Source organism: Panthera tigris, chromosome B4 (genome assembly GCF_018350195.1).
Source record: "Panthera tigris isolate Pti1 chromosome B4, P.tigris_Pti1_mat1.1, whole genome shotgun sequence".
Taxonomy (NCBI): domain Eukaryota; kingdom Metazoa; phylum Chordata; class Mammalia; order Carnivora; family Felidae; genus Panthera; species Panthera tigris.
This window is the reverse complement of record NC_056666.1, coordinates 13,142,558-13,167,498: the sequence shown is the minus strand read 5'-3', so window position 1 is coordinate 13,167,498 and position 24,941 is coordinate 13,142,558. Positions and strand designations below refer to the sequence as shown.

The window sequence follows — 24,941 nt, the reverse complement described above, 5'->3', positions numbered from 1 at the left end:
CCATCTTGGACCCGATGGAAAACACATGTGTAAGTGAGCAGAGCAGTGAGACTTAAGTGCCTATGTTTATGTAAGGGAGAAATAAGTTTATGATGTAGTATAAGTCACAACAAGAATTTTTTGTTCTGGGGCCCCTGAGTGGCTCAATCGGTTAAGCATCTGACTCTTGGTTTCGGCTCAGGTCATGATCTCACCGTTGGTAAGTTTGAGCCCCGTTTCAGGCTCTGTACTGACAGTGCAGAGCCTGCTTGGGATTCTCTCTCTCTCTGCCCCCCTCCTGCTTATGTGCGTTCCCTCTCTCTCTCTCTCTCTCTCTCTCTCTCTCTCTCTCAAAAATAAATAAATACTAGAAAAAAAGAGGGTGTTTTTTTTTTTGTTGCTGTTCCACACAGGCAAATCCAATACCAGTTAATTTGGGTTTTACGTTTTCACTGTGTGTTATCCTCAGTGGTTTGGGACTGTGTTTCTCAATATCTAACTTCTCTTGACCAGCCCTATCTCAAGCTAGGAACCCCGAGGTTAGCCTGTGAATATTTCCAGTCTGCGCAATGGTTTTGAGTGGATATCTCTGTATCCTTCCTGTCTGTTTGGTACAAGGTTTTGGTTTTGGAATCATCAAAAACCCACTCGTTCAGCCTTGGTATCATGTGTTTCAATCAAGCCCATATTACAGAATGGCTGAAAGTGACCAGCTCTGTGACATCAGATAAGCTATTGGTTCTCAGTAAGTCCCACTTTCCCATCTTTAAGATGAGGAAACTCGTAGTCCCTTCTTCACAGCCTGTTGAGAGGATCGCCCGACAATATGTAGGAAGAGCAAATAGCATCCTTCTTGGCAGTTGTAACTGCCCACTAAGTATTGACTGCTCTTGTGTGTCTGGTCTTTCGTTCTTGAGGGTCTCCCAGCACATGTGAAACATCGGCTCATCAGTATGCACATCCTCCCCTCCAAAAGTCATGTGAGTGAATTATGTTTACCTTCTCTATTTATAGGTATGGAGAAGTAAAATTGTATTTGCCGCAGAGCACAGACAGAAGCAGAAATCAGATCTAGTTTTGTCCCCAGATTAAAGATAACACATGTGAAACGATTTTGCTAGTTGTGCAGAGATTTGTGAGGGAAAGACTTTGGTATGATTTCCTTTTCCTTGTTTGCCCTGAAGGCCAATAGGCCAGCGTCAAAGCACTTGCCTCTTACCTCTTATGTTAATGCTACTGCCTATCTTTTCCCCATCCTCGGATGATGGAAGCATTGTTCCCCACCCCCACCCCTACCCCCCTTCCCCCCCCCCCCCCCCGCCACCGCCTGGCTACTGTCACCTCCAGACACTGAGCTCCCATCCGGTGCCTCTCCTTACCTGCCGCCCCCAGAATTGGTGCCGCAAAAGGGGATTTGGCATTTACTCTCATCGGCAGGAAGAGTGAGATGAGTTTAAAGTATTCGTTACGTGATGACAGGGCGGCTCCTGGATGCACGTGTCTCACAGCTGACAGGCAGGCTACCAGAATGGCCTGGAAGGCGCATGTGGGATTTTGCGTGCCTTGCCCCTGAATTTAGGGCAACTATGGATGCAGACTGGGGGTCCTGGAGTGCGGCTGCCTGGAGTTAAACTCTGGCTCTGCGCTTTCCTCCTGTGCGAATTTGGGCGTTGCTTAACCTCATCTGCAAACGGGGGTGACAGCGCTGCCCTGACCTAGAAGATGTGGTGGCAGGACAGGGCTCCACACGACGTTTGCCCTCAGGCCAGCGCCTGACCCTGTAAAACACACGGGCAATGTCGGCTGGGTTGACAAAGTGGTGAATCTTGAGGACAATTCAAGTTCCCCCTTCGCTGAGAGCTTCACCCTCGTTTGACTCTCGGCTGTAATCTGGTGTGCCTCGACCTGCACAGATCTGAACTCCCCAGCTGGATTACCGGCTCTGGAATTTCTTTTTTCTCTCATTTGTCCCAGGAGGTCCTCTGCAGAACCCACCCTGTACCTGTCTCAGCTTTTGCTGCCTAACAAGCTACCCTAAAGCTTGTTGACTTAAAACAATAACTGCTTATTGAGTTCATCACTTTGCAGGCAGGCAACTCACGCTCAGGGAGTCGGGTGATTCTGGTCCAGGCTGGGCTGTGCTGAGCTCATTGGGGTTCACACAGAGCAGGTGCCTAAAGGCAGGGGGACAGGGAGGTTGCAACAGTCTATCACAGTCCCTCAGAGTAGAGTCTTCATAGTTGTTCACTAACTGGGTAGTTACAATGTGGCGCTTGCCTAGCTGAGTAGCTATCTGAAGCCACTCAATCTCTACTTTGTTTTTGGAGGCCAGTGTGCGAGTCAGCTCTCTGCAGCATCACACCTGGCTGCCAGTGTGAAGTATCTCTCCCTCTTGTTGGCTCTACCTAAGAAGAGAAGGTGTATCCCTCTCCTCTTGGAAAATTCTGGGGATCCATGGATCAAAATTCCAGAGGTACTATTCACCCAGAGATACTATTCACATAGTTTTTTGTATGAATGCCCTTCCTTAATTGTGCAGTGCACAGCCTGTGCAACCATATGTGGCAGACCTCAAGCAGAATCTTTCTGGTGGATGTGAAGGTTTCCAACTATAGTGGAGGAGCTAGGTCACCCTATAGTCAAGAGGGAGGGGGAGAGTTTGCATGGGCACAAATTCTTATGTTTTAGGAGGCGGTTGGTGTCTAGGCCTCATCTACGTCACCGATTAACTAAGCAGCATGCACCAAGAGACTCAGTTTGAGTAAGAGTCTGACCCTTTCAGTCATATGTTAATGATACCAGTTAATGCCACTGTAGTTGAAGGGAAGGATTCCTGGAAAGGGAGATTTATCTAAGGCCTATTATGTGCCAGGCACTTTATATATAGGGCATCTCATTTCATCTTTATACCAAAAAGGCTGTGAGATGGGTAGAGTTAGGTCAGTTTTTGCTGAAACGGAAACTGGAATTCAGAGAGGATTGCGTAGATTGCCTGAGGTCACACAGGTGGTCAACAACAGGCCTAGGATTTGAACTCTGGTCTGTCTGGCACCAAAGCCCTTTCCTCTCCGCGGTGCTGTAGCCGAAGCCTGGCAAGTAGCAGTCCGCTTGTCTATGACACCGTCCCTGCGTATTCCCCCCGGCACCTGCAGGGTGCCCACGGGGAACAGCAGTCGTGAACACCAAAACCTGCCAGCCGTGGGGGCCTCCACCATTGGCCAGGGGCTCCGACAGCGTTTCGTAGAAGGAGGAAGGAGCAGAGCTGACCAGCCAGGCTGGAGGGCAGACCACTGACTGGAAACGGATTCTGTTCAGGGGACACCGGCTGTTTCCTGGACGTGGTAAAACAGGAAATATTTCAACATTAAGGTGTAGGAGTTTGGGCAGGGAAAGATTTGATGACTTCAGAACGGCACTGGAGACTAATCTGAAAACAGCAGATACCTCCATCTGTCCCTCAAATAGTGGACTGAGCTGCATTAAAACGGACTGTGCCGACCGGCCTGGAGGCGGCATTATGTAGATCGGATGAGACCGAGAGTGCTCGGCACCAGATGATGGCTTTTATTTCTATTTATGACTGATGACGAGGGGCTCGGCCTGTTCAGCTCGGTGGCCTGGCTGTGTGGGTGCCACCTCCTGAGGGCTCAGTTGACGGGAAGCAGCTGTCAGTCCTGCCGGAAGGGTCCTCCCCCTTCAGGAAGGGAGGGGAGGAGCCGGAGCGATGAGCCGCCCCATGTGACCTCCGGACACCTGCAGGCCCCCTTTCCTAGTCTGCCCTGGGCTCCAGGAGCCAACTCCCAGCTCCCTACACGGAGGAGGAGAGCGTGGGCAGTCCACAGAGCTCAGGTTTTGACCAGTGCTGCTGAGGCACCAGGACGGCCTCAGGGCTGGGTTTGCAGATGGATTAAACCCCTTCCTGCAGTGTGGTTACAGGGACCTTAGGGGGTCGTACCTGGAGTCCTGAGGACATCTGGTCGCCTGTGTGCAAGAATTGTCACGAGGGCGGTCCCCTCCTTCACCGCTCTCCAGCTAAGGAGCGTCGTGGGGAGAGGGAGCTTGGGGCGGCGAGGAGGGGGTACTTGGTGGTCCTGGGGCAGCAGCCCTTTACCAAGCAGACAATGTAGACACGTGTGATCTTTCCACTGGGCTTGAGCCTGGGCCTTCAGGGTCAGTGCCACACAGGAAGAGCACCCAGGGCACTGGGGAGAGAGAACACACACGGGAAAGGTGAGCTGAGCATTCTAAGAAGAGAGATTCATTACGAGAGCCATAGGGTCGGGTGGGGACTGTGACTGTGGCAGACGCAGACAGTGACGAGGCTGAGGACACAGGTGGGGCAGGCCTTGAGTGCCATCCCAGGGAGCTCCAGGTACTTTCTGTTGGGATGGCCTGCTCTTGCAGGGTTTTAAGTAGCCAGTAATAATGATGGCCTTTTTTTGAGTACTTAACTATGTGCTCTATAATGTACCGTTTCTAGATTTAATTCTGGAAGTCACCTTGTGAGTTAGGAGTCACTCTTCGGTTTTATAACAGAGGAAACCAAAGTACTGGTGTGTTAGCTTTCTATGGTTTCTACAGTCAGTGACCAGAACGGGGATTTGTCTTTAAAACCCATCCGCATAACCAGTTTCCTCTACTACCTCAGGCCGAAAAGGGCTTAGACTAGACCACGATGGATGGGACGTGAAAGAGGACAAGGGTGTAGGCTTTTGTTCCCTGAGCCTGTGCCCGTTCCTTCACAAGGACCTCGTTAAATAAGGACGTGATTGGAGGCAAGGGGCCGGTTAGAAGTCTACTGTGATGGTTCATGTGAGTGAGGAAGTCTTGAATTAGAAGATCATCCGGCCCTCTGGCCAGATTTGAAAGCTGTTGAAAAGGTAAAATTCTTTACCCCTTGATAACTGAGTGTTTAATGAGAGGCGTGTTTTGGTCACAAGTAGGTGTGTGGAAGAACGGAGGAAAAATGTGCAGGTATTCTGCGGTCATGTGTCCAAAGCTCATGGGGCATTTGAGACTACAGATGGAGACTTGGGGTCATCAGACATATGGTTGAAATGTCATGGGTTTCCACGAAGAGGACTAGAAAGGAAAGATCAGCAAGGGAGACCAGGAGAGAGAGTGATGAAGACTGAAGGGGAGAACGTACCGTGAGGACAGGAGAAGCCACCCATGGCTGCCAGAGAGGCAAAGGTTTCCCTTGTGTGATGCTCTCCCGGCCCTGCAGGCTCAGTGGGGCTCTTGGTCGCTCCTTGGGCAACTACCAGGGGTTGAAGGAGAAGAAAATAAGTAGAGAGCATGTGTAACTTATTTTAAGTATCTCATTTGGAAGCCATGCTTGGGGAAATCTGACGTAAACAGCAGTTTCCATGGGTTTCCGCTGACTCATCTGTTTCATCAGGGGGTGGTGTTACATCAAAGATCTTCTAGTTTGAGCTTCCTAAGATTGATGTGCGATACCAGCCTTTGTGGGGAAGCGCGTCTTCAGACTCATATTAATCCATTTGTCACTTAGTGACATTAGATAAGGTGCTAGCAATTCACCCTTCTCCGGGGTCCTTCTTTTGAAGAACATCCTCCCTCAGCTCCATTCTCTTGCCTTCACATTGGCATCTGATGGTGGGGGAAAAGAGCAGGGATGGAAAACACCTAGAACGCCCTGGAGTTAAGGCTTGGATTCAAATTCTGACAAAATTAGTTTGATACTTGCATTATGACCTACTTTCTATCATTATGACCCTTAGCAAACTGTTCAACCTCTCTGTCTCAGTTTCTTTATCTAGAAAACAGACATAATGATAATAACTAGCATTACTATGTAGAAGTCATGTTACACTAATTAGCTGGTGAGTCTTGGCAACAATCCAAGAATTTTTAGTATACGTCCTCTGGAAAAACTATTCTTTTTTTTTTTTTTTTTTTAAGACTTGTTAATTTTTGAGAGAGAGAGAGAGAGACAGAGCACAAGCACGGTAGGGGCAGAGAAAGAGGGAGACACAGAATCCGAAGCAGGCTCCAGGCTCTGAGCTGTCAGCACAGAGCCCGACGCGGGGCTTGGACTCAAACTGTGAGATCACGACCTGAGCTGAAGTCAGACGCTTAACTGGACTGAGTCACCCAGGTGTCCCTATAGAAAACTATTCTTTACAGTGATACTAGGACATATTTGCCTTTTTCAGTATCTTTCTCCCATGAGTATATGGTGAAGTTTTCCAGAAAAGCTCCATGATGTGTAGTATGGCAACTGCCAGAATGCAGCAGCGGGTAGGAGAATTTAGCTGTCTCCTTTTAAGGCAGACATTTAAGAGGTTTTGTAAAAAATGTAAAGCTGTACCACTGTTCTCACTGAAATATATTTGCATTGAAAAATAGAGTCATTGGGATAATAGAAAATTTTCATTATTTTAAATAAATTAATAAGTAGCTATTTTTTAAAAAAACGGTCTCAGTTTGAAGTTCTATGGAAAATATTATGGAAACTCAGTAGCCATTTTAAAAAATTTCTCTGTTTTCAGTTCTATTATGGAAACTCCACATAAACAAAAGCTCTCTGGGGCCCTCAGTTATTTTGAAGGTGTGCAGAGGGGTCCTGCCCTGAAATGAAATGAAAATGTTGGGGAACGTGGGTTGATAGCATAGAATTTGAATGGATGTGTTTGCAGAGTGCTTGGACATTGTCTGGGATATGGCAGCTCTCCAGCCGTAGTAGTAACAGCAGTAATAGTAACAGTAGCAATACTAGTAATAGTAGTAACAGTAGTAACAGTAGCAATGGTAGTAACAGTAGTAATAGTAGCGGTAGTAACACTGGCAACAGTATTAACACTAGTAATACTACCAACACTAGTAATAGTAGTAACAGTAGCAACACAAGTAACAGCAGTAACAGCAACAGCAGCAATGGTAGTAACAGTAGTAATAGTAGCAGTAGTAACACTAGCAACAGTAACACAAGCAACAGTAGTAACAGCAGTAACAGCAACAGCGGTAACAGTAGTGACAGTAGTAGCACAAGCAACAGTAGTAACAGTAGTAACATCAGTAACAGTAGTAACTGTTGTAGTAACACTAACAACAGCAGTAACAGCAATAACAGTAGCAATGGTATTAACAGTAGCAATAGCAGTAACAACAGTAATAGTAACAGTAGCAATAGTAGCAATAGCAGTAACAGTAGTAATAGCAGTAGTAACAGTAGTAACACTAGCAACACTAGTAATAGTAGTAACAGTAGTAGCACAAGCAACAGTAGTAACAGCAGTAACAGCAGTAACAGTCGTAACACTAGCAACAGCAGTAACAGTAGTAACAGTAGCAATGGTAGTGATAGTAGTAATAGTAGCAGTAGTAACACTAGCAACAGTAGTAACACAAGCAACAGCAGTAACAGCAGTAACAGTAGTAACACTAGCAATGGTAGTAACAGTAGTAATAGTAGCAGTAGTAACACTAGTAACAGTAGTAACACAAGCAACACAAGCAACAGCAGTAATAGTAGCAACAGTAGCAACGGTAGTAACAGTAGTGGTAGTAGCAGTAGTAGTAATCGTCGTCGTGGAACCAGGAGCCGCAGCTCTGTGACAGTCACTGTGGTGGGGACTGCTGTTGTGCCGCCATGCTTGTGGTCCGTCACAGCCTGGGTGGGTCCCGACAAAAGAGCAGCAGAGACCCAGCCGTTGCCGAAAGCAGAGCCTCCGACGCGCAATACTTGGGGCTGCCTGGGTCATTCGGGCTCTCCAGAGAAAGAACCGGGACACTATATAGAGATTTGTGCAGAGACACGTCTTATGGGAGCTCGCTCTCATGATTATGGAGGCTGAGCAGTCCCCCAGTCCGCATCTGCAAGCTGGAGGACAAAACATTTGGACAGTAGGAGAGAGTCACGATGTGTTTGTTGTACCAGATGGGGATGCTAGTGAACGTTATTTCTTTAAGAAGATGCAACAGGGGCACCTGGGCGGCTCAGTCAGTGAAGCATCAGACTTCGGTTCAGGTCACGGTCTCGCCGTTCCTGAGTTGGAGCCCCCATCGGGCTCTGTGCCGACAGCTCAGAGCCTGGAGCCTATTTCAAGTTCTGTGTCTCCCTCTTTCTCTGCCCCGCCCCTGCTCATGCTCTGTCTCTCTCTCTCTCTCTCAAAAATAAATAATAAAACATTTAAAAAAAATGAAAAAGAAAATGCAACAGAGGACGATGGAGTCTGCAGAGTTCAGGCTTCGCTGGCAGTGATGAGCCCCTGTGAGCTCCAGATGGCTTTGAACCCAGCCTACAGATGGGGAGGCCAGTCCTGAGGCCCACCTCTGCTGGAGGAAAAGGCTACCCTCCTGGTAGAGTAAACATGCTGTTTGCAAACTGAGTTCCAACTTAACTTCTAGAGGGAAGCTCAGCGCCCACGACCTGACTGTGGCGAACCCCATTTTAAAGCAAACAATCCTTTCGGACAAGTGCCTGTTTCAGGTTTCACGCCCAGTCACGTCACTTGCTGCGAACCCATGGAGAGAAAGGCTTCATTCTTGGAGGCCTGACAGGGGCATGGATTTCAGAGTTGGTTTGTAAAACACTGCTGTAAGTTGCGGGTGGAAGTTGCAAATCAGAACGTGTTGATTTATTCGGTTTCCAGGGGCCTCTTGGTAATGACCGCAATAAAGACAAATCCAATTAGTCGGGTGTGGAAAGGTGGCCACGCGTAGTAAGTTGTGAGAGGGACGATTCAAGAGGAGGTCAGGCCAGTAAGAAGGAGCTGATAAGACGGGAGAGGGGTAATGTCCGTTGCTATGAATGACGGAGAAATTTCGGTCCTAGATGAATGCAAGCTTCGCTGAGACAAACTCTCCCGAATCGGGGGCTGTTTCTCCCTCTGCGCTAGACTGAGAGGCTCCTGAAGGACAGTGGCCAGAACTTTGTCACACTTGTATTCCCCAGACATGGAGTGTAGGAAGTTCTCTGTGACGGTCTGTTTCCTAAACTCAAGTAGGGCTTAACCCATCTCTGAGTTGGTAATAATTTTGAACTTACACAGTAGATGAAAAAAAAAAAAAGTCCAGAAAACACCCGTATGTTCTGGACTCTGATTCACCTATTGGTTGGCACTTGCTTTGTCTGTGCCTCTCTCTGCCCCTCCCCTCCTCTCTGTGTTCATAATATTATTTTTTCCTGAATCATCTGAGAATAGGCTGTTTATGTCACTGCCATGGACCCTTAAATACTTGAGTATGTGTTTGCTAAGAATAAAAATCGTCTCCACAAAACTGTACAGTTGACCTCAGTAGATTTGACATTGATACAATCTTCGCATCTATCCTAGCATCTGTATTCCAATTTTCTCAATTATCCCAATATTGGCCTTTATAGTTCATGCCCCTTCCAATATAGGATCCTGTCTATGATCAAGTGTTGTGTTTATTGTCATGCCTCTTTAGTCTGTTGCATCTAGAACATTTCCACAGCCTTTTTTTTATCCTTTATAACACAGATATATTTTTCTAGAATACAGTCATCACTTCTTCTGGGTTGCTGTGGACATATATTCTAGATATGTGTTTGCCTTTTCTGCCTGTGGTGCCTCACACATTACATTTCTCCAAGGGCTTCCTCAGTGTCTGGTGAACTGTCTTGGGATCTTGAGTAACCTGAGAATGAAGGACCGATTTTATTGCAAAGGAAGTGACCCAGGATCCACTGGTCCTGCTGTCCTGAATCTGCCAGAGACTGCCAGCCCGAATTTTGGTGTGGTCCTTTGAAGTGGCAGCTAAGGTACCAGCCTGGAGATCGCACCCTGCGGGTTTGGGGAGATTTCTTTCAAGATGTAATATGTACTTTGAACCAATGGTTATTATATGATGCTCTGTCCTTGGAAGATAGAATCAGGACTGGATGTAGAATTAGCCCCTCTCTAACTGTCAATCTCCGTGATCTACTGGGGAATTTCCTTCCTAGTCCCACAACTTCAGGCTCTTTTGAGGGTAAGGAGATTCTTCTAGAGCACGCCTGGAAAGGACACCACCAAAACTAAAGGTATGGCTCCCTCCTGGTCATTTGGGGCTCCTCCTGCCAATTGTCCTGCAGGCAAAGGAATTACTGTACAAGTGATCTTGACCATGATTATCAAGAGGAGATAGGGTTGTTCTGACATAAGGAGGCAGGGAAGGGTGTGTCTGGAACCCAGGGGGTTCACCAGGTATCTCTCGGTGCCTCATAAGTGGTGATTACTATAAACAGACAATTGTGACAAGCACAGCCTGACAAAGGCACTGTGCCCAGGGGCTCAGATCCCTGTAGGGATGAAGGCCGGGGCTTCCCCCCTCTCCCCACGCAAGCAGACTCGAGCAGCTGAAATGCTGCCCAAGGATGAGAGGAATCTAGAACAGGTGGTGGAACAGGGAGAAGATGAAAATTAATTTGCTTTGACACCAACTGCGATGATGTTGCCTCTTGTCCCGCTGACCCTCACGTCGAAACCCTCTTTTGTTGTTTTTAATTGTAGGTGGCCACCATCTTAAGGACACCGGCAACTTAACTTGTGGTTTGAGTGGATCTGAATGATGTAAATGCTAGACTGAAGCAGACACTCCTAGTGAAGCCCCCATATCCCTTGGCATTCCTTCATACAGCAAAGGCTGCCTACACGTTCTGTCTGAACTTCTTCCTGGTCTTGGGCACACACTCAGCCTCCTTTCAGGGCAAGGCAGAAATGTCCAAGAATTACTGGGCTGGGGCGGGGGGGTGGGTACCTCTGAACCCATGACAAATGGGAGTTGGTGAGAAAACATTGGCTCTCTTGCCCCTCACTGTCTCTCTGAGTATTTTCTGGAAATAGCTTTGGTTGATCTTAGTCAGAACTTGTTTGATACTGGGTCCTTTATAGCCTTCCTTCCCTTCTCTGTCTCACTTCCCTATTCCTTTATCAGTGTTCCCTGGGCCCACTTGCTAAATATCGCTGACACAGGATCTGCTTCTTGGGACACCCAAATTGGGACACCTGGGATAATGTCTCTAGGCTCTGAAGTCCTCGTGACCATCCAGTTAGGTCCTTCAAGTTTAGGGGCTTTTGCTTGGCAGCATCCGAGAGGGCTATTGAGGGGGAAAAAAAAACTTTTCGGAGGGAATATTTGTAAAGGAAAGTACACGTAGCAAAGTTATTCAGCTCATGAATTGTCCTGAAGTCAACACCTAGATCAAGGTCTAGAGTTATTACTAGCCTCCCAGGAGTGTTTGTTGTGTGTTCAACTTAGTAGATACTCTGAAATGGTTTTCCACATGGCTGTTTGAATTTACATCGTCTTCAGCAGGGTGCAAGGGATTCACTTGCTCAGAGTTGTTGTCACTTCTTAATATTGCCCGTTTTTCTTGCTTTAGCCATTTTGGTGGGTGTGTAATGACAGCACAATGTAGCTTTCATTTGCGTTTCCTGGACATCTAGTGATAGTGAACACTTTCAGTACATTTCTAGCCATTTGGAATTTCTCTTTTGTGAAGCATTGGTATCTAGTCTTTGCCAGCTTTTCTACAAGGTCATCTTTTTCTTTTTTATTTATTTTTCAGAGAGAGATTGAGAGACAGAGACAGAGAGAGAAAGAGAGAGAGAGGGAGACAGAGAATCCCATTCAGGCTCTGCACCACCAGCCAGAGCCCAATGCAGGGCTTGATCTCACAAACCACAAGGTCACGACCTAAGCCAAAAGAATTGGATGCTCAACCAACTGAGCCACCCAGGTGCTCCTTATCTGTCGTTTTCTTACTGATTAGTAAGAATCCTTTATATGTTCTGGAATGAATCATTTGACACAGACATGTATGGGAAATAACTTCTCTCTGTGAATTGTCTTTTACCTCTTTACAAAAACATTTTTTAAAAATTTTTTTTTTAATGTTTGTTTATTTTTGAGACAGAGAGAGACAGAGCATGAATGGGGGAGGGTCAGAGAGAGAGGGAGGCACAGAATCTGAAGCAGGCTCCAGGCTCTGAGCTGTCAGCACAGAGCCCGACGCAGGGCTTGAACTCACGGACCGTGAGATCATGACCTGAGCCGAAGTCGGACGCTTAACCGACTGAGCCACCCAGGCGCCCCTTTACAAAAATTTTTAAAATGTTTATTGTTGAGAGAGAGAGAGAGAGTGCGAGCGAGGGAGGGTCAGAGAGAGAGGGAGACACAGAATCCGAAGCAGGCTCCAGGCTCTGAGCTGTCAGCACAGAGCCAGACACGGGACTCGAACCCGTGAACTGTGAGATCATGACCTGAACCAAGGTCAAATGCTTAACCAACTGAGCCACCCAGGTGTTCTGTCTTTTTACTCTCTAGACAGTAACTTTGATGAGCAGAATTTCTTAATTTTACTACAGCCCAATTTATCAATTCTTCCTTTAGTTTCAGTTTCTTTTGTGTCTTAAGAAATCTTTGCCTGTTTGAGGTCATGAGAATGTTTTCATGGGGCTGTCTATATAAGGCTCTGTCTCGACCTTCTGCCCCATTGGTTGGTTTTTCTATTCTTGGATTTCTTCTATTCTTATGTTATCTTCATTACCATAGCTTTAAATAGGTCTTAATGTCCAGGGGTGGAAGTCGTGAAGCTTTATCTACCTTCTTCAAGATGGCTTTTGCTCTTTTTGGCCTTTTGTATTTACATTAATAATTTTAGGATCAGCTTGTCAGATTCTGAAACAGAAAAGAAAATTCTGGGCTTTTCTTTGGAATTGCATTAAATCTATAGACTCGTTAGGGGAAAAAATGATGTTTATAATATCACGTCCTATAGTTCACGAACATAGCATGCTCCCTGATTCATTTTTCTTTATATTCTCTCAGTATCATAGTTTTTAGTTTTGAGTGTAGAGTTCTTGCATACCATAGGGGGCTTGGGAACGTCTGAGTTGTTTCAAAGGCAACAAAAGGATAAATTGAGACGCTGGACACATTCTACTGAGTGAAAGTTGAAATGTTTTTCAACTCAATTAACTCAGCGGCCACAGACTACACAGCCATTCCAGTAAGGCTTTGGAGTGAAGCGTAATCCTCCCTTAAAAAGGAAAAAGGACCGACGTGGATTAAATTGTGTCCTCTAAAAAGATACGTTGAGGGTCCAGATCTCCTTTACCTGGACGTGGGAGGGTCTGAGAAATGCAGTTTTTGACATTTGAGTCTCTGTGATGCGGGAAGGCGCGAAAGGAAGCAGGACTGAGTGTCGAGCCAGCCAGCTTGTGGCATCTGCTGGGGGGAGGGCGCGTCTTGCCTGCCTCGTGTCAGGAAGAGAAAACCTCCCAGGTCAATTGGGAGAGACCGCATCTCAGCACTTCTCTGGAGTTTCTTGGTTGGCCTATGGTTGAATCCTGCCTACCTCTTACTCCTCGCCCTCTGGTAGTCCTGGGTTTTGAGATTTAACTCTTTCATGCCCTTTGTGAAGGTGGCATTCGTACTCTGGTTTCAAAAGCTCTGACCATGTAAAGTAGCTATTTTCCCGTCCACAGGGGAAGCCACCAGACAGCCGCTTTGTCTGTCTTCCCAACACGTTAGAGGCAGACGGCGGCTCTCGGAACCTCCGGGCACCACTTCTCTTTGCCCTCGCTTTTGTTCTCCCGGTTCTATTCCTGGGACTGGCTGCAGCTCTCAGGATAGCACCACACGCATGGCATTCTGCCTCTACATGTACCTCTGACGGGCGATACGTGTTCCGCTCCCCTGGTGCAGCCGACTGTCGGGCGCTTGTGAAATAGGATCAACAACACATGCTGCTAATTGGCACTGGTACGCACTCACACATCCGTCATGTGTGTGGTCTGGCCACTCCCTCCCAGTATGGCGATCGGGGCCCACGCCTTCCAAGATTATCAGCACAGCCGCTGCCGCCAATGCTGTGTGCATGGCCTCTGGCAATGGGCATCCGTGTGATCTGGTGAGGACCAGGAGAAGGTGGTGGTAGGGCCCAGACCCCGCTGCCATCTTTCCCCGGCTCTTCAGGTGGGAAAATGGCAGAGAAGCTGACCCTGTACTTGGGTTGCTTTGGTGTGAGGTACAGAGGTGGGTTTTCTCGGGCTCTTGTGACTCTTGGCCCCGTGCTGTCCTGAAGAACAACGTGCTTCACCGAAAGCTTGCTCCGATCTTTTCTAAGCTCTCTGCCGGATATAAATTTGCTGCTGCAGCTGCTCAGACCATATTTAATCTTGGGAGAAGGAGGCCCTGGCCCTTGCATCAGACAACAGGGTATGATGGACTGAGTCACACTGGCTATTACTTTCCTGATTCCTCAACCTGAATCGAGGTTACTGTTTGTATCAGTCAGGGTCCTGCAGGAAATAGATGGAATATTCCAGTGGAAAAATTGTAGAGAGTTAATTAAAGGGACTTTTTATCTTATTCAAAATTTTTTAAGTTTATTTATTTCTTTTAAGAGAGAGAGAGCGAGAGCAAGCGAGAGGGAGGCAGAGACAGTGAGAGAGAGAGGCAGAGAGAGAGAATCCCAAGCAGATTCTGCACGGTCAGCTCATGGAGCCCAGTGCAGGGCATGAACTCATGAACCGTGATGTTGTGAGCTGAGCTGAAATCAAGAGTCTGACGCTCAAGCGACTGAGCCACCCGGGCGCCCCTTTTTATACAGTGTATGTGGTACAGGGGTCACAAGAGATGGTGAAGCCCCCTTGGGTGAGTTGGGAGCTATTTTGGCCTCTGAAGGGACAAGGGGAGGGAACCATCTGAGATCCTGGGAAGAACAGTCATAAGGGGAGGGGTCGGTGCAGAGACTCGACCTTCAATTTGGAGACACAGCCGCTCCATGGCCACCGAGCAGGGAGGGACTGGGGAGCCATACCTTGACCTCATTCTTCCTGCCTTGCAACCTTTAACCGCTCATTGACCTAATGCAGCCAGAAACCAGAAGGCAAGGGAATCCATATGCAGCCCACATAGGTTAGCTTTCTGGGGTGTCAGTGAAGGGTGCCAAGTGGATGTGGAGAGATGGAAAGTCACCAGCAGCTATGGTAGAAGTGAATATAGCCCACTCTCTTGGATCTGAGAAATGTCTCATTGCTTTATTTTTCTAAATCAAGAGAAAACTGGCTCAGTATGCCGTTATTACAGTAGGTCACAAAGCAAACATCAGCCATTAGGAGGCTCTCCATATGACAGTGGGTCATAGAAAAATCCTGGCTCTGGGATGCCTCGGTGGCTCATCCTGTTAAACATCCAGCTTCGGCTCGTGATCATGATCACGGCCATGCTGGGATCAACAACACATGCTGCTAATTGGCACTGGTATGCACTCACACATCTGTCATGTGTGTGGTTTGGCCACATGATCATGATCATTTGGGTCATGATCTTGGAGTTTGTAGGTTTGAGCCCCACGTAGGGCTCTGTGCTGACAGCTTGGAGCCTGGAGCCTGCTTCGGATTCTGTGTCTCCCTCTCTGTCTGCCCCTCCCCCAATCATGCTCTGTCTCTCTCCATCACTCAAAAAGAAAGAAATGTTATTATTATTATTTTTTAAATCCTGGCTCTATGTGACTATGGCAAAAACCGGAAGGGGCCTTTTCCTTGGATCACAGGGCCCCATCCGTAGTGGACACCTGTGGTTTTGCCAGCATGCCGCCTTGTTTTAGCAAATAGTCTATTGTGTTTATTTGGGAAATGACTCTCCATCAGAGAGATGGGTGGGATTGTCAACGAACTGTCCTGCTTTTCCTTGGCCAAAGAGCATAGGCATTGAACCCACTGAGCCAATCACGCTCCATGTTCTGGGAGTTTGAATGGGAGGTAAACACTCAACATCTGAACAGAAAATAGGTAGAACGAAAGAGTCCCAATAGTGGAGTCCCACGGAGAATGGATGTTGCTGGTTATCTGCGTACCCCGAACTGCCTTGATTTCTATCCTTCGAGAGACCTGGTTTTTCAGTTTTCTCTTTGATTGTGTGAGACACCCTTTATCTTTTTTTAATCACCAGCGTTGCTTTTGTGGCTCGTGACCAAAGCACCCTGATAGCGACACCATTGTTGCCATGGTTATGTGTGCTACCTGGTGCCTTTGCTGCCCTTGTCTCCAGCCAGTGGCCCTGGGAGAGCTGCAGGGAGCTCCTCCCGGAGGTCTCCCCAGCCACCACTGGCTTGTCCGTAGCTGCAGCTGGTAATGCTGTGGCTTTGACGTCCAGCCTCCCCGCCACCCTGTCTCCAGGGTGCTGCCTGGGGACACAGGGCACATTCCCATCACTTACGCAAGGTGACGTCTTTTGTGCTTTCTCTTCCCCGCCTTCCTTTCTTGGGAAATCAAGACTGAATTGGGGGCAGTTCCCTCTCTTCCAGTCTTTAGAGCTCTTTTCTTTCTGGACAAGTCTCCTCTATTACCTAGGCAACCTTACCCTACATTCTAAATGTACCCTAACCTACATTTAAAAACAAAACAAGTCTGCAGGGTGCCTGGGTGGCTCAGTCGGTCATGATCTTGTGGTTCGTGAGTTCGAGCCCTGCATTGGGCTCATTGCTGTCAACGCAGAGTCTGCTTCTCTCTCTGCCCCTCCCCTGCTTGTGCCCACTCTCTCAATAATAAATAAACATTTTTTTTAATTAAAAAAAATAGGGGCACCTGGGTGTCTCAGTTGGCTAGGCATGTGACTTTGGCTCAAGTCATGATCTCACAGTTAGGGAATTTAAGCCCCGCTTCAGGCTCTGTGCTGACAGCTGGGAGCCTGAAGCCTGCTTCAGATTTGTGTCTTCCTTGCTCTCTACCCCTCCCCCACTCGTGCTCTGTCTCTCTCTCTGTCTCTCAAAAATAAATGAACAATAAAAAAAATTTTTTTTTCAAAATTAAAAAAAAAAATAAACAAGTTTGTTAACTCTTCCCAAATGATAAATCTTGATTTCTAGGGTTCAAACACCTTGGGACTGTGTTCCTAAATGATGGAGTGGTGAGAAAATTCATTATTTTATTGTGGGAAATTGTCAGTACAAAACCAAAAGAATATAAAAAATAGTTCATTTCTCTTTCCTGTAATATTTCTTTCTATATCTTCTGACAGAACGGATCTAAACCTATAGTGCATGTCTATGGGATCTCCTCCCTACCCTTACCCTTTCTTTCTCCCTCCCTCCCTCCCTCCCTCCCTCCCTCTCCATATTTAATTGTCATGAATATAATTTACTAAGCTATCAGGGGTTTCTCTATATGCAAATGAACGATATTCATAATTGAGTATGTCGTTATATATAAACTGTATTTCTCTTGAAACTGCTAGAAAAATGAATGACATAATATCTACAATAAATGGATTCCTACTAATTCACTGGCACTGAACTTCAATGATTTTAGTCAGCATAATTAAGAATACTACTCACTGTTTTTCTCTGACTTCCCTCTTAGTGCCTGTTTGTCATTACTCGTCATCTTACTACAGGGCTTATTACAGTTCCCTCCCCAACCCTTTTTTTTTTAATGTTTTTATTATTATTACTATTATTATTATTATTATTATTATTGATTGAGAGAGAGAGAGACAGAGCACGAGCGGGGGAGGAGCAGAGCAAGAGAGGGGCACAGAATTGGAAGCAGGCTCCAGGCTCTGAGTTGTCAGCACAGAGCCCGACGTGGGGCTTGAACTCACAAGCATGAGATCATGACCTGAGCCGAAGTCAGATGCTTTACCTACTGAGCCACCCAGATGCCCCACCCTCCCCAATCTCTCTCTCTCTGACTAGGTAATCTCTCTCTAGTAAATGTGTGGTTCTTCTATTCTTTTTCATCCCTATCTCACCTCTTGTAAGAACATTTCCAAGCTTGATTGGAATTTTTTCCTTATGTAACATACAGTATACAATTTAATATATACAATATGCAATATAATATATACAATATACAGTAATATATATATACTCTATAAAAATTTAAATACATGTGCACCCTCTCTTCCAATCATGTGTATTTGTTTGCCTATAATCTGTCAATCTCTGTTATGTCCGTGCTTAAGTAGAGAATATGTCCATATGTTAAAACTTCATTATGAATTAGAACCTATTTATATGTAATCAGCAGAAGAAAATGGAAGACAAAACTTTTCTTTGCATTGATTATGCCAATTTGCATTTATTAAACTTCAGACAAATAGCAATAATTTTCTCTGATATGTTTTTTGAAGAAAAGGAATTGAAACCACCATCTATAATAACTTAATGGTAACAGGTTAGGACTCGACATTGACACAAGAATCATGAGAGTACAAAAGGGCGCAATGGCAGAGTAAGCAAAGTTGAGCTAAGAAGAGCTTATTGTCATAAGGAATTAGTAATAATTCTGGTAATCGGGAGACAGAATGGAGAAATTTCTTGAATTGCTGAAAGTTCAAGTTTGTATTGGGAGGAGACAAAGAATACTGTTTTGTGACTTATGGTTATGAATCATAAAATGTCAAATTTTAGTGTAAAAGAGAGAAAATTAGTTACGTTTATGTTTTGTGTCCCAGGAAGCAAAGACTAACTAACGTAAGTTCCTTTGGGGTGTGTGTCCCTCGAGTACCTTTCAAAGGATGCTTATAAATTTATGCATGTCTGCAGAAGTTGATGAGGCCCCCCAGGAGAAGAATTCTAGGTTCAAAAAGTTCTTTTTCATTACACTCAGGCATCACAGAGATTGAAATTCTCTTAGAGGCGATTCTTCTGAATTTCGTGTTGCCCAGTTTTTCATGTGTTTATAAATTTTGCAAGCCTTTGTTGAGTATGAACGTCTTCAGGGAACGGCCGGGGAGCAAACGATGCAGAAGCCTTGGTTCTGCTAAAGGTAAACAGCTTGGTGGGCTCCATAGGCCTGATAACAAATAACTATGGCAAAAGAGGACATGTGCTTCAAGAGGATATAAATGCAGTTGTGATGGAGGGCGGTCAGGGAAGGAATGAGGAGTGCCCAGGGAGAGAACATCCTCAGGGGTCCTGTGGAGGGATCGCCTGTGGAGGGTTATGGCCAACGATGGAATATCGAAGGGTCAGAGGGTCACCAGAGCTTAGGGGACACAGTGTGCTCAGCAGACTTGGCTTAGGATTGATTTTACAGTCACAAATGGAATATAAACTTGTGAACACGCGCCTTGACATTTGAAAGCTGGCCTTCTTGGATGGAGTTTTGTGCGACCTCGCTGTGTTTTCTGGGCCTCTGAGTCCAGGCACAGAGGTGTCATTAGGCAGTCGGACATGTTGAGTTCTCAGCTTGACCCACTGCTTCCCTTTTGCTCTAGGGGCCCCGTCTCTTCCTTTCAGAACTTTTGTGAATTCCGTGCGAGGGTTCCTTCTTGCTGCCCCTGCCTCTTAAACTTGTCCTCATCCTAAAATGTCAGTGCACTGACCACCTAAGACCCTGGGGAAGTCATGCAGCCTTACAGATAGCTTTCATTTCAGGTCATTGGTTCTAATCCCATTGAAGACACTTCAGTCCCTTTTATTTCTGCCCACTGTATGTGCCCTTAGAACTTCCCTGTCACTACAGGAATCCATACCAACAAAAACGGGTGAATCAAAAAAGAAAAATCAGTTATATTATTTATTCCTTAGATGGCCAAAAGTCTACCAGGCCATCAGTAGTTCTGGGCCTTCAGGCCAGTATTTCTTTTTATGTTTGGGTTAAGGAGTTGCATTTGGACCGTGGGAATAAGAAGGGGTCTGCAGCTCAGCACTGGTTACTGCAGCAGCAAAAAGAATGCTGTTTAAATGACCCCAGTACCACCAGGATTGATGACTCAGCGGTCCTGGCTCCTGCCTCCTGTTCAAAGCTGTGACAAGGGACTCCTCCCCGGGCAGTGAGCCAGGACCCCACCTGACTGACAGATGCCCCTTGCCCAGACCTCTCCGCTCCTCTCCCCAGGCAGAGGGGCTGCGGTGTTCCCAGGAAGAAGAAGTTGCACGACCCAGTATGTAAATGAAATTCTTGGAACAGATTTTGGAGACTTGGCAGTCCTGTCTCTTTGCTAAAAGAAATGCTCATCTTCTTTAGAAAGTGTGTGAACCTGGGAGTGACCGTATAGGGCCCTGATGAGCAGATAATTGGGACATAATGAGACTTAACCTGGTCACTTTGATGGAAAATGAGAGAGGTGGATAGATACTATAAAAAATTCATCCGGGGGCGCCTGGGTGGCTTGTCGGTTAAGCGTCCGACTTCGGCTCAGGTCATGATCTCACGGTCTGTGAGTTCGAGCCCCGCGTCGGGCTCTGTGCTGACAGCTCAGAGCCTGGAGCCTGCTTCCGGTTCTGAGTCTCCCTCTCTCTCTGACCCTCCCCTGTTCATGCTCTGTCTCTCTCTGTCTCAAAAATAAATAAAAATGTTAAAAAAAAAAAATTCATCCGTCTTCATCACATTCTATTCACATCCTCAACACCTACCCCCAACAGCTAACTAAATGGACAAAATTCTGGTAACTAAAGTGGAGCTCTCAACATTGATGTATTTTCTCTCATTCTGTGTGAACAAATGGTGTATAGGACCGTTAATATTTAACCTAACTGCATGATGAAGATCGTTTCACCATAATTGGCTGTAGGGGTCTGATATTTACTATCTAGATACTGACCTTTTGGGCATCTGGTAGTTAATGATTTCATGTTGGACATTCTCTGCATTTTTTAAGGGTCTAATTAGGTTGCATGCATGTTTCCATTTGGGAAACCTAACGGAGGAAGGGGGCATTTACTGGACATTGTTTAATTCATTCTCTTAAAGCTCTTCTTCTCGCAAAAGTAGGGTGTGAACCTACTTCCCTCGCCTTCCTGTTGTCTCCTCAGCTGTCTTTTGTTCTGGCCTTGGGGCAGGTTCAGGGTCCCTGAGCCCCTTCTTGTGAACAACCGAGAGGAGGTGCTCAGCAGCTGGTTTCACTACTTCTCAACCAGAAACACAGTATTTAAATTCTATATTAATACTGGACCTGCCCATATGCAGCCATGGGAGAAATCACCAAGATAGGACTTAACGTGGGGAAAAGCAAGTGAGAATAAAGGTAACCATTTCCTAAGACAGTGTGACACTTTAGGAGAAAAGGAGGAGAGCTGCTTTGTACTCTTTCCCCTTGGATTATTTATATTTTTCGGTTAATTTCTATATTACTTGAATGGTTTTGTTTAAAAAAATATTCTGCAATAGAAAATTTCCCTATATTGCACACAGTAATTTATTAACTAGTTCCCCCCTAAGATTTTCAGTCTTCTTTTTCAAACACTTGTAAGTGTTTATTTATTTTGAGAGAGACCTAGAGAGCGGGGAGTGGAGGGGCAGAGACAGAGGGAGAGAGCGAATCCCAAGCAGATCCACACTGTCAGCACAGAGCCTGATGTGGGGCTTGAACTCAAAAGCTGTGAGATCGTGACATGAGCCGAAATCAAGAGTCGGATGCTTAACTGACTGAGCCACCCAGGCGCCCCAATATTTTCATTATTCTTAAGTAAACTTCTTCCTGAGAACTTTCATAGAAATATCATATTTAGTATATTCCTATGAAAATGTAATGTTGCTGTCTTTTTACATCGGTGAATATTCAAAATATGAAAACATTTAAAGAACAAGTCAGTGGTGGTTTGCTCATGGTCATGGAAGCTAGACCTTTGGAAATAACTCCCGAGACTCATTCCCAAACCCCCTTTGCTCCCTCTTTTATGTTAAAACACGTTGCTGGGGAATGTTTGGTTTCAGTTCTCCTGTGGAAAATCAGAAGTCGATCCTGAAAGATACAGACACAGAGAATTGCAGGTTAGGGTTTGTCTTAACTTCGTAGTAACGCTCACTTTATAAACTCAAAATTGTCTCTGCTTGCAGCTCTTGGCTTGACTTTTCTGTCTTGACATTAGCTCAGGGAGAAGGGACAGAGTGCCAAGTGCCTGCTGTGGTTCTGTTCTCAGCTTGTTGACCCGATAGGGCCCAGCCCTGTTAGTTCCCACGGGAAGGTGATGGATTGATCATTTGTTGTCAAGTCGCAGGGATTTTTCCTGCTGGCTGATGCCCTGTTTGCAACTGTGCGCTTAGGGCCAGAGCTCTGTGACCTTTGCGGTTATTACTAGCCTGGCTGACACCTGTTCCCGGTCATATATCTTACAAAGAGATCCTCACTTGTGAAAAAATATTTTTCATTCTGTTTTTTTTTTTTTTAAGTGGGATACATATCTGTTATTTATTTACCATCCCACTTACCAGTGAGAACCAGTGTTGCTATCTTCTTTGTTTGGATTTTTATGAAGGGAGGCTCCTTTCACAAATATAGCCAATGTGGAGTAGGAAGATCATCGTCTAAGTTATTCAAGCCAAAGATTACTTAGATATTTTCACAGAATACAGGAGGAAAAGAATACCTCAATCCACATTACCACGTATCTGTAAAATATCTTACTTGAATTTGAATTTTTACAGACAGGTTTGGAACTCTTTTTAGCATCAATTATGAAAACACATCACAGTAATAATTAATATATTTGCCTATGTTTTAGCCATGTTCACAAATCTCTTTTTTAAGATAAACCTTTTAGGGGAGCCTGGGTGGCTTAGCCGGTTGACCTTCCGACTTCAGCTCAGGTCATGATCTCACGGTCCGTGAGTTCAAGCCCCGCATTGGGCTCTTTGCTGACAGCTCAGAGCCTGGAGCCTGCTTCGGATTCTGTGTCTCCTTCTCTCTCTGCCCCTCCCCTGCTCACGCTCGGTCTCTGTCTCTCTCAAAAGTAAATAAAGATTAAAATATATATATCTTGGGGCGCCTGGGTGGCGCAGTCGGTTAAGCGTCCGACTTCAGCCAGGTCACGATCTCGCGGTCCGTGAGTTCGAGCCCCGCGTCAGGCTCTGGGCTGATGGCTCGGAGCCTGGAGCCTGTTTCCGATTCTGTGTCTCCCTCTCTCTCTGCCCCTCCCCCGTTCATGCTCTGTCTCTCTCTGTCCCAAAAATAAATAAAAAACGTTGAAAAAAAAAATTAAAATATATATATCTTAAATAAATAAATAAAATAAAATTACAAGGCTGTAGGGGCACCGGGGTGGCTCAGTCGGTTAAGTGTCCGACTTTGGTTCAGGTCATGATCTCACGGTCCATGAGTTCAAGCCCCGTGTTGGGCTCTTCGCTGACAGCTCAGAGCCTGGAGTCTGTTTCAGATTCTGTGTCTCTGTCTCTCTCTGACCCTCCCCCATTCATGCTCTGTCTCTCTGTCTCAAAAATAAATAAAAATTTAAAAAAGATTTAAAAAAATGAACCTCTTATTTTTAGGAAAGTTTTAGATTTATAGACAAATGGAGAAGATAGTGCAGAGAATTCTCTTACTGTCCCACATGCAGTTTACCTGTATTATTAATGTCTTACATTAGTGTAGTGCAGTTGCCAAAGTCAATATTGATACATAGTTTTCTTTTTTTAAAAATTTTAACGTTTATTTTTGAGAGAGACAGAGCGAGAGAGCGAGCGAACGAGAGCACAAGCTGGAGAGGGGCAGAGAGAGAAGGAGACCCAGAATCCGAAGCAGGCTCCAGGCTCTGAGCTGTCAGCACAGAGCCCGATGCGGGGCTGGAACTCACAAACCCCGAGATCATGACCTGAGTGGACGTTGGACGCCACCCAGGTGCTTTGATATTGATACATAGTTTTAACTGAGATCCATACTTCATTCAGAGTCCCTTCATTTTTACCTAATGACCCTTTTCTGCTGCAGGCTCTCATTCAGGGAACCACATTACATTTGATTGTCACGTCTTAGGCTCCTTTTGGCTATGAAAAAAATTTTTTTTGGAGACTTCCCTTGTTTTCAGTGACTTTAACAGTTTTGTTTTAAAGAGAGAGAGTATGCAAACAGGGGAGGGGGGCAGAGGGAGAGAGGAACAATCTCTCAAGCAGGCTCCACGCTCAGTGTGGAGCCAGATGTGGGGCTCGATCCCACAACCCTGGGTTCAGAACCTGAGCCAAAATCCAGAGTTGGACGCTGAAGCGACTGAGCCACCCAGGTGCCCCGACTTGAGCAGTTTTAAGGAACACTGGTCAGGTGTTCTTTAGAATGTCCCTCGTGTGGGATTTGTGTAGTGCTTTTCTCATGAGTAGCCTTGAGTTATATAGGTTTTGGGGAGGAAGACCCTTTATTTCAAGCGTCATTTTCATCACATGGTATGAAGGGTGCATTGTATCAGTCTGACTTATCACTGTTGATATTAACCTTGCTCACATGGCTGAGATAGTGTTGGTTAGGCATAGAACTTTTTAAAAATTAATTACTTACTTAAAATCAATGTTATCTTGGTTTTAGGTGCACAACAATATAACGATTCAACAATTCTATACATTACTCAGTGCTCATACAGATAAATGTACTCTTTATCCCCTTCAGCTATTTCACACACCTCCCCCCGACCTCCCCTCTGGCAACCACCAGTTTGTTCTCTGTACTTATGAGTCTGTTGTTGGTTTTTTTTTGTCTTGTTTTTAATCTGTTCACTTATTTTGTTTCTTAAATTCTACATATGAGTGAACTCGTGGTATTTGTGTTTCTTTGACTTATTTTGCTTAGTATTATACTCTCCAAGTCCATCCATGTTGTTGTAAATGGCAAGATTTCATTCTTTTTTGTGGCTGAGTAATAGTCTTGTGTATGTGTGTGTGTGTGTGTGTGTACATTTTCTTTATCCATTGATCTATGGATGGACCCTTGGGTTGCTTCTCTATCTTGGCTATTGTAAACAATGCTGCAATAAATATAGGGTGCTTGTATATTTTTGAATTTCTATATTCATTTTCTTTGGGTTAATACCCAGCAATCAAACTACTGGGTCTTATGGTACTTTTATTTTTAATTTCTGAGGAACCTCCATACTGTTTTCCATAGTGGCTGCACCAGTTTGCATTTCTATCAACATTGCCCAAGAGCTGCTTTTTCGTTACATCCTTGCCAACACTTAATGTTTTATGTTTTTTATTTTACCCATTTTGACAGCTGTAAGGTGATTGTAGTTTTGACTTGCATTTCCCTGATGAGGAGGGATGTTGAACATCTTT

General features: G+C 45.5%; 1 protein-coding gene across 1 annotated transcript in view; it reads right to left on the bottom strand.

Moving 5' to 3' along the window:
- Positions 1-1,903: 1,903 nt before the first annotated feature.
- Positions 1,904-24,941, bottom strand: part of LOC122240507 — a 37,358-nt gene continuing 14,320 nt past the window's right edge. The window contains exons 3-6 of the mRNA XM_042993658.1: positions 16,177-16,299; positions 5,129-5,239; positions 3,935-4,181; positions 1,904-3,311 (exon numbers count right to left, since the gene is read on the bottom strand). Of these exons, the coding sequence (XP_042849592.1) occupies positions 2,920-3,311; positions 3,935-4,181; positions 5,129-5,239; positions 16,177-16,299 (873 nt within the window). The 3' untranslated portion in view covers positions 1,904-2,919. The remainder of the gene's footprint in view (positions 3,312-3,934; positions 4,182-5,128; positions 5,240-16,176; positions 16,300-24,941) is intronic.